This window comes from Trachypithecus francoisi, unplaced genomic scaffold, assembly GCF_009764315.1.
Source record: "Trachypithecus francoisi isolate TF-2019V2 unplaced genomic scaffold, Tfra_2.0 Lachesis_group9, whole genome shotgun sequence".
In the NCBI taxonomy this organism is placed as follows: domain Eukaryota; kingdom Metazoa; phylum Chordata; class Mammalia; order Primates; family Cercopithecidae; genus Trachypithecus; species Trachypithecus francoisi.
In genome coordinates, this window is record NW_022681474.1 from 72486183 (window position 1) to 72496822 (window position 10640).

The 10640-nt window shown below is 37.5% G+C and overlaps 1 protein-coding gene across 2 annotated transcripts in view; it reads right to left on the reverse strand.

The window, feature by feature from the left end:
* Nucleotides 1–10640, reverse strand: part of CABCOCO1 (ciliary associated calcium binding coiled-coil 1) — a 105267-nt gene that overhangs the window by 44510 nt on the left and 50117 nt on the right. Inside the window, exon 6 of one of the 2 annotated variants that reach the window (XM_033209058.1) lies at nt 4023–4481. The exons of the other annotated variant lie outside the window; for it this stretch is intronic. Within the exon in view, the coding sequence (XP_033064949.1) occupies nt 4470–4481 (12 nt within the window). The 3' untranslated portion in view covers nt 4023–4469. Of the gene's footprint in view, nt 1–4022; nt 4482–10640 lie in introns of those variants that run through there. 2 annotated transcript variants of the gene reach the window in all.

Consider the following 10640-nt stretch of genomic DNA (forward strand, 5'->3'; position numbering starts at 1 on the left):
TCATCATGGCTGTGGCCTATGCTGTACTCTGTGACTTCAGTTCCTTTTTTTGTGGCTCCTCTTCCGTGATTCCATCCCTTATTAGACTCTATTACACATTGCCCTTCCCTTTCCTCTTCAGGCTGAGGAAAGGTTAGATTTGCTGCTACAAAATTACTCCCAAATATCAATGACTTACAACTATTGTTTGTGGTACATATCCATCACAGGTTGGTTGTGGTGCTTCTTCCTGATGTCTAGCTAGGGATTCACGTGATGGAGAAGCACAAACCGGCTTCAGAAGCTTCTTCCCATCTGTTTCATGACATTTCAGCTCACATTTTATTTAGGTAAATAGGCAAATCTAACTTTAAGTGGGGCAGGGAAGTATAAATCTCCCCCAAAAAAAGCAGAGGTGGGGCCGGGCGCGGTGGCTCATGCCTGCAATCTCAGCACTTTGGGAGGCAGAGGCGGGCGGATCATGAGGTAAGGAGATCGAGACCATCCTGGCTAACACAGTGAAACCCCATCTCTACTAAAAATACAGAAAATTAGCCGGGTGTGGTGGTGGGCACCTGTAGTCCCAGCTACTCAGGAGGCTGAGGCGCCATTGCACTCCAGCCTGGGTGACAGAGTGAGACTCTGTCTCAAAAAAAAAAAAAAAAAAAAAAGCAGAGGTGGGTGACCAGCAATACAATCTAACAGAAATATTATACTTTCTTACTACTGCTTGTACATGGGTGCTTACCAGCCCACGGAGGTTCACTACTATATAAAGAGACCGTTCTTTAAGTCTTTTTGAAGATGCTGTTTCATGCCCAGAATCCTGATAGATACTGTGGTATTCTCTGAAGGTTTTGTCCTCATTACCCGCCCCCCCACCATATGATGTAGTGTTTCTTTCAAGAATTAGAAACATTATACCGTTTTACACTAATTAGTTGTTTGGCCTTAATTTTATGTTCAACTGAATTTAATAATCACCTGCCATTTCTCATCCTGTGACTTTCCCATTCCTGTCGTTTTTATTTGGATTAATCTGGATATTGGCTAGACTGTGACAAGTAGATATTTTTAGAAACGTTAGCTGGATATGTGGGAGATATACTTCCTCAGACTTTGTACATTTGAGATCATTTCCTATCATCTGGACATTTAAATGCCAATTTGACTAAGTTTATAATTCGAAACGCTCTTTTCTTCCAAAATCCTGTTGACATTGTTCCACAGTTTTTTTGCATGTAAAGCTGCTAACATGAATTTGTAAGTCAGTGTTTTTTTATTTTTATTTTTTACTTCTTCCTTTGTTGGTGACGCATTTTTATTGCTTGCATGCTTAAAAAGACACTGAGGTTCAACAACTTTGTAACTAACACTACATCTCAGAGTGTGTCATTCTTTATCTTTTTCTTTTAGAACAGTGGTTCCTTTTGTTCTTCAGATCCTGCGTTTCTTCCTTGCCGAAATGTTATTTCAATGATGTCTTTGAATGATTTTTTATTCCATTCGTTCTACTATTTCCTTCAGAGACAGCAGTCCGATGCATGTTGAATGGCTCTCTGGCAATCCTTGTTTCTATGTCTAGTCCCTCACAGTTTTTGTGTGATTTTCTTTGCTTTTTCCTTTGTCTATTTTTTCTATTGAGATGGAGTCTCACTCTGTCGCCCAGGCTGGAGGGCAGCTGTGTGATCTCAGCTCATTGAAACCTCTGACTCCTGGGTTCAAGTGATTCTCCTACTTCAGCCTCCAGAGTAGCTGGGATTACAGGCACCCGCCACCACGCCCAGCTAATTTTTTGTGTTTTTAGTAGAGATGGGGTTTTATCATGTTGGCCAGGCTGGCCTCGAACTCCTGACCTCAGGTGATCCACCCGCCTTGGCCTCCCAAAGTGATGGGATTACAGGCATGAGCCACTGTGCCTGGCCTGATGACAACACTTTTAATTAAAAGAGCAGGTCAAACATAACAAGATGCTGTTTTGAAAAGTCATTTCCCATCTTGCTCATCAGCAGTGCAAGTGTAGACCCTATGCTAAGTATTTTCTGTGTTTTTCAAAGCTAACCAAAAAAATGTGTGTGTGTGGAGGGTGTGGGGGTGAGTATCTAGATTTTTTTTTAATCATGTGTAACCTGTAACTATATTGTGTTCATTAACTGGAGAGGTTAAGTTAAACTAGCATATCAGTGTCTACTCTCAATATTGTCTAACTAATATTTACCTAATAACTGCTCTTTGGAGTTTATAAAGTAGGCCTAGCCTTCCTTAGTTTAAGTTGGAAATCAAACAAAGCAGTTTTGTAACCATGCCCTTATGCCATTACCTTTCCAAGAAGTCCATTATAACTTTCATAATTTGTTTTTCTAAGACTCAAGAAAGCAATAATCAAACTTAATGTTTGGTTTAAGATACAGGAAGCAGGGCCTTATTAATACCTTCCTGAAACTCTGAGGCATTCAGAAGCAAATGATATATTGGAATTATTTTATTCCATTAGTAAATGTACCCAAAAAGTGATTTATGCAGCCTAATGACTTTCTGTAAAATTAACAAGGTGTTTTCAAAGCATGTTTTTAAAATAAAAAGTAATTGATGAAAGCTTTTCATTTGACAATTTTACTGGATTTTTTATTATGAATTGGAAATCAATTTCTAAGCACCTAGAAGATATAGGTATTGGGTAGAAATGAATACCTTTTTGTGAGAAATATGTCTCCTCAGTTTAATCATATTTATTTGTATAATAGAGTGACAAGCTGTTAGATATGGTAAAATAATAGATATATTAATACTTTTCATTACATAAACTTACGGCAACTTTTCATAATGAATTGGTAAATATTTTATTTTAAACATAATTGCTTGAACTTTTTCCAGTGATCTGTCTACTTTGTAGACAAGGACAAAGACCAAAATGACAACTTGATTGGTTGGCTTGGCCCCTTGTAGTCCTAATCTGCCTCCTAACTCCCACTTAGGAAATTGAAACAGAAACACACATGCATGTAAACACACCCAAATCTGACCTTTGCTGTATGTTTAAAGAATAATATCTTTATGGAAAATTATGCTTATGCAAAATTATTCATACCTTTTTAAAATAAACTGTGGTTGCTTTTTACAAACAATTCATAACTATTTTAATTTACACTTAGTTGATTGAGCATTGTCCAGTGAATTGACTACTTTTTGGACTGAAACAAACAGCTTGATTGGTTGTCATGACACCATAGCCCTAATCTGCCTCCTGACCCTGACTTTGGAAATTCAAACACCTACACACATCATAATGTTCATGGACACAAATACACACCCAAATGCTGACCTTTGCTTCATGTCAAAAATAATAATCTCTTTATGGAAAATCACACTGATTTTATGGAAAACAAGTAAGAAGATTTCATTCCAACTACGCTTTGGGAGGACTTTCCTATGTTAAAACTCAGTAAAGGTCCCCCTTAGTACATTAAATACTCTCACAGTCAGGGATGAAAATGGCCTCAGGTTGTTTTTACTGTACTAAGCCTGAACCACGCTGACCAGCATCCATTCAGAGCTTGTCATAATCTACTTTACCCATTAGATTCTATTTTCCAATAATCTCAAATACATAACTCTGCTCAAGATGAGTCATCTCTTCCCTGCTATTGGGTTAAAATATTACAATCATTCTTGCCTCTATACCCTTGCTTGTGCAGTTACTAATTTTCACCTTCTCAAATCTGGAATATTCTTTGCTAACCTTTCTAAATTCTGCCCTTCTCTGAAGGCTCACCTCAATTCCCAGTGCTTCCAACAAAAGTTTATTTTGCTGTTATATTCCAAAGTGATTCCTCCCTTTCCTGACCTCTATCTTGTTTTTAAAACTAAAGCTTTCCTGTTAATTTCCTAAATATTTAATTTTATCTTTTCAAATAGATTGCATAATTCTCTGATGTCTGGTACCATATTATACTCCTTGTCCATTTTTCCACCATTATAAAGCATAGTACTGAACAGGCAATACTTTTTGGTTGTTAAATAAAAGTATCAGAAATTTGTTTAATTTTGTCTCATTGTAGTTGTGGATCTCTAGGTACAGCACAATTTTTAAAAACTAAGTCACTGTTAGGCTTTTCTTTTCCTGGCAGTTAAAGATGTTAACATTATATTAAAAGTGAAGGTAATTTGAAGACCTCAAGGTTCCAATCGCCAGATAATTGATGTATTTATTTTCAAAAATAAGAATTCACAAAATAGTACTCCATTAAATATGGAAAGAATAGATTAAGTCATAGGAAAAGTGCCCTTTATTCCAAAGTTCTTTCCTGTGTATGTTCTTAGAAGCCAGCTTCCCTCACCATGTAGCCAACTTATGTCAGAATTTCAGATGTTTTGGAGCTCTTCAGGTCTATAGGATATTTTTTTCTGCCTCTTGTTTCCTTTGTTTTGCATTCCTTGGTAATTTTTTCCTTTTCTTCGAAACCTTGCAGGATGTTAGGAGGATGAAGTCTTTAGAATTGTGCCTGACACATAGTTAAGAATTCGGTAAGTGTTCGCCATCACACTATTTTCTTTTTTTCTCCCCAATGTAAGTCGGGTAAAATACACACAACTATTATTTAGCTTCATTTTACCTATCTGTATTTAAAAATATATGATTAGTATACAGAAGAAAGTTACAAGCCAAACAATCTCAGACATACCTAGTATTCACCTATTAGAAAGTTTGGATTTTATTACAATCTTCACTTATTAAATGTTTATCAAGCATTTCATATTTGCAAAGCAGTTTGAGAGAGGTATTATTCAGAAATGAACCTTGACAATTTTCTCCAATATGAGTTTCTTATTTCAGTAACTAGAAATAAATGTTATTTAAAATGTAGAGGAGATAAGACTCATATAAATAATTCAAGATTGGAAGTTAAAAGTGCCCCAAGAAAGGTAGAGATAAAAATGAGAGTTCACAGGGGAAAATGGAAGAGCTATTTTCAGTTTAGGAGTTAATAATTCATATGAGAGAGGATTTGAAATGAACTTTGGTGATAGGGCCGGTTTTGGACAAGCATAAATTTGAGAGAGGTGGGAAGATGTGATGAATTGTGGGTGCCTGCTAATTCCCTGTCACTCCACCCATTGAAAGGTGGGGTTTATTTCTGCTCCCCTTGCGCCCTAGCTGACTCTGTGACTGCTTTAACCAATGCAACAAGACTGAAGGGACACTGTGCCAGTTCTGGGCCTGACTTCTAAGAGGACTGGCAGCTTCTGCTTCCTCCCTGTTGCAACTCTCACTTTTAGGATATACTAAAATGTAATTTGTGTGTTCATAAGGAAGATAATGTCAGTAATTTTCCTTTCTTACAATGAATGTCCTTGTCATGTTATGGCATTATAGGAAATATAGAAAAAATAATAAATATTAAAAATTTATAGGAAAACTTCATATAATTTTATATCATCTTAAATATGAAGCAATTTACACTGGGAAGTTTGCTTGTGGAAAATGTTTTTAAATATTATAATTTAATTCCATTTATTTTAATTCCACAAAGATACTCCTCAAGAAGAGCAACCCCAAGAAACCAAGTTAGAAAACACTCTTCAGGATATTATCTAGGAGAACTTCCCTAAACTAGCAAGGGAGGCCATCATTCAAATTCAGGAAATACAGAGAACACCACAAATATATTCCTCGAGAATAGCAACCCCAAGACACATAATTGTGAGATTTGCCAAGGTTGAAATGAAGGAAAAAATGTTAAGGGCAGCCAGAGAGAAAGGTCGAGTTACCCACAAAGGGAAGTCCATCAGACTAACAGCGGATCTCTTGGCAGAAACCCTACAAGCCAGAAGAGAGTGGGGGCCAATATTCAACACTCTTAAAAAAAAGAATTTTCAACCCAGAATTTCATATCCAGCCAAACTAAGCTTCATAAGTGAAGGAGAAATAAAATCCTTTACAGACAAGCAAATGCTAAGAGATTTTGTCACCACCAGGCCTGCCTTACAAGAGCTCCTGAAGGAAGCACTAAACATGGAAAGAAACAACCAGTACCAGCCACTGCAAAAACATGCCAAATTGTAAAGACCATCAATGCTATGAAGACACTGTATCAATTAATGGGCAAAATAACCAGCTAACATCACAATGACAGGATCAAATTCACATATAACAATATTAACCTTAAATGTAAATGGGCTAAATGCCCCAATTAAAAGACCCAGACTGGCAAATTGGATAGGGAGTCAAAACCCATCAGTGTGCTGTATTCAGGAGACCCATCTCACGTGCAAAGATGCATATAGGCTAAAAGTAAAGGGATGGAGGAAGATCTACCAAGCAAATGGGAAGCAAAAAAAAAAAAAAAAAAGCAGGGCTGCAAGCCTAATCTCTGATAAAACAGATTGTAAACCAACAAACATTAAAAGAGACAAAGAAGACCATTACATAATGGTAAAGGGATCAATTCAACAAGAAGAGCTAACTATCCTAAATATATATGCACCCAATACAGGAACACCCACATTCATAAAGCAAGTCCTTAGACACCTACAAAGAGACTTAGACTCCCACACAATAATAATGGGAGACTTTAACACCCCATTGTCAATATTAGACAAATCAATGAGACAGAAGGTTAACAAGGATATCCAGGACTTGAACTCAGCTCTGCACCAAGCAGACCTAATAGATATCTACAGAACTCTACACCCCAAATCAACAGAGTATACATTCTTCTCAGCACCACATCACATTTATTCTACAATTGACCACATAATTGGAAGTAAAGCACTCCTCAGCAAATGTCAAAGAACAGAAATCACAACAAACTGTCTCTCAGACCACAGTGCAATCAAATTAGAACTTAGGATTAAGAAACTCACTCAAAAGTACACAACTACATGGAAACTGAACAATCCGCTCCTGAATGACTACTGGGTAAGTAACGAAATGAAGGCAGAAATAAAGATGTTCTTTGAAACCAATGAGAACAAAGACACAATGTACTAGAATCTCTGGGACACATTTAAAGCGGTGTGTAGAGGGAAATTTATAGCACTAAATGCCCACAAGAGAAAGCAGGAAAGATCTAAAATCAATACCCTAACAAAACAATTAAAAGAACTAGAGAAGCAAGAGCAAACAAATTCAAAATCTAGCAGAAGGCAAGAAATAACTAAGATCAGAGCAGAACTGAAAGAGATAGAGACACACACAAAAAAAACCCTTCAAAAAAATCAATGAATCCAGGAGCTGTTTTTCTGAAAAGATCAACAAAATTGATAGACCCCTAGCAAGACTAATAAAGAAGAAAAGAGAGAAGAATCAAATAGGCACAATAAAAAATGATAACGGGGATATCACCACCAATCCTACAGAAATACAAACCACCATCAGAGAATACTATAAACACCTCTATGCAAATAAACTAGAAAACCTACAAGAAATGGATAAATTCCTGGACACATACACCCTCCCAAGACTAAACCAGGAAGAAGTTGAATCCCTGAATAGACCAATAGCAGGCTCTGAAATTGAGGCAATAATTAATAGCCTACCAACCAAAAAAAGTCCAGGACAAGACAGATTCACAGCCGAATTCTACCAGAGGTACAAAGAGGAGCTAGTACTATTCCTTCTGAAACTATTCCAATCAATAGAAAAGGAGGGAATCCTCCCTAATTCATTTTATGAGGCCAGCAACATCCTGATACCAAAGCCTGGCAGAGACACAACAAAAAAAGAGAATATTAGACCAATATCCCTGATGAGCATTGATGCAAAAATCCTCAATAAAATACTGGCAAACCAAATCCAGCAGCACATCAAAAAGCTTATCCACCATGATCAGGTTGGCTTCATCCCTGGGATGCAAGGCTGGTTCAGCATACACAAATCAATAAACATAATCCATCACATAAACAGAACCAATGACAAAAACCACATGATTATCTCAATAGATGCAGAAAAGGCATTCAACAAAATTCAACAGCCCTTCATGCTAAAAACTCTCAATAAACTAGATATTGATGGAATGTATCTCAAAATAATAACAGCTATTTATGACAAACCCACAGCCAATATCATACTGAATGGGTAAAACTAGAAGCATTCCCTTTGAAAACCAGCATAAGACAAGGATGCCCTCTCTCACCACTCCTATTCAACGTAGTGTTGGAAGTTCTGGCCAGAGCTATCAGGCAAGAGAAAGAAATAAAGGGTATTCAATTAGGAAAAGAGAAAGTCAAATTGTCCCCATTTGCAGATGACATGATTATATATTTAGAAAACCCCATCATCTCAGCCCAAAATCTACCTAAGCTGATAAGCAACTTCAGCAAAGTCTCAGGATACAAAATCAATGTGCAAAAATCAATCACAAGCATTCTTATATACGAATAACAGACAAACAGAGAGCCAAATCATGAGTGAACTCCCATTCACAATTGCTACAAAGAGAATAAAATACCTAGAAATCCAACTTACAAGGGATGTGAAGGACCTCTTCAAGGAGAACTACTAAACACTGCTTGACAAAATAAAAGAGAACACAAACAAATGGAAGAACATTCCATGCTCATGGATAGGAAGAATCAATATCGTGAAAATGGCCACATTGCCCAAGGCAATTTATAGATTCAATGCCATCCCCATCAAGCTACCAATTACTTTCTTCACAGAATTGGAAAAAGCTACTTTAAAGTTCATATGGAACCAAAGAAGAGTCTGTATTGCCAAGGCAATCCTAAGCAAGAAGAATAAAGCTGGAGACATCAAGCTACCTGACTTCAAACTATACTACAAGGCTACAGTAACCAAAAGAGCACAGTCCTGGTACCAAAACAGATATATAGACCAATGGAACAGAATAGAGGCCTCAGAAATAACACCACACATCTACAAAAATCTGATCTTTGACAAACCCGACAAAAACAAGAAATGGGGAAAGGATTCCCTATTTAATAAATGGTGCTGGGAAAACTGGCTAGCCATGTGTAGAAAGCTGAAATTAAATCCCTTCCTTACACCTTATACAAAAATTAATTCAAGATGGATTAAAGACTTAAATGTTAGATATAAAACCATAAAAATCCTAGAAAAAATCCTAGACAATACCATTCAGGACATAGGAATGGGCAAGGACTTCATGACTAAAATACCAAAAGCAATGGCAACAAAAGCCAAAATCGTCAAATGGGATCTAATTAAACTAAAGCGCTTCTTCAAGGCAAGTGAAACTACCATCAGAGTGAACAGGCAACCTACAGAATGGGAGAAAATTTTTGCAATCTAGCCATCTCACAAAGGGCTAATATCCAGGATCTGCAAAGAACTCAAACAAATTTACAAGAAAAAAAAACAACCCCATCAAAAAGTGGGTGAAGGACATGAACAGACACTTCTCAAAAGAAGATAGTTATGCAGCAAAGAAGCATATGAAAAGAAGCTCATCATCACTGGTCACTAGAGAAATGCAAATCAAAACCACAATGAGATACCATCTCATGGCAGTTGCAATGGAGATCATTAAAAAGTCAGGAAACAACAGATGCTGGAGAGGGTGTGGAGAAATAGGAATGCTTTTACACTGTTGGTGGGAGTGTAAATTAGTTCAACCATTGTGGAAAGCAGTGTGGTGATCCTTCAAGGATCTAGAACCAGAAGTACCATTTGACCCAGCAATCCCATTACTGGGTATATAACCAAAGGATTGTAAATCATGCTACTGTAAAGACACATGCATACATATGTTTATTGCAGCACTATTCACAATAACAAAGACTTGGAACCAACACAAATGTCCATCAATGATAGACTGAATTAAGAAAATGTGGCATATATATACCATGGAATACTATGCAGCCATAAAAAGGATGAGTTCGGCCGGGCGCGGTGGCTCAAGCCTGTAATCCCAGCACTTTGGGAGGCCGAGACGGGCGGATCACGAGGTCAGGAGATCGAGACCATCCTGGCTAATACGGTGAAACCCTGTCTCTACTTAAAAAATACCAAAAACTAGCCGGGCGACGAGGCGGGCGCCTGTAGTCCCAGCTACTCGGGAGGCTGAGGCAGGAGAATGGCGTAAACCCGGGAGGGGCGGAGCTTGCAGTGAGCTGAGATCCGGCCACTGCACTCCAGCCTGGGTGGCAGAGCAAGACTCCGTCTCAAAAAAAAAAAAAAAAGGATGAGTTCATGTCCTTTGCAGGGGCAAGGATGAAGCTGGAAACCATCATTCTCAGCAAACTGTCACAAGGGCAGAAAACCAAACACTGCATGTTCTCACTCATAGGTGGGAACTGAACAATGAGACCACTTGGACACAGTGCAGGGAACATCACACACCTGGACCTGTCAGGGCATAGAGGGCTGGGAGAGAGATAGCATTAGGAGAAATACCTAATGTAAATGACGAGTTGATGGGTGCAGCAAACCAACATGGCTTGTGTCTATCTATGTATCAAACCTGTATGTCGTGCACATGTACCCTAGAACTTAACGTATAATAAAAAATTAAAAAATAAAAAGGTAGTATTTTTAGATATTATAATTTAATTCCATTTATTTGATAGAGAAGTTTTCAAATTTTATCATTTTTATGTAGTATGAAAATTTAGATACAATGTTATTCATATTATCTTATCTTTTAGTTTATGAGATCTTTAGAGACGCCTCAATTTAT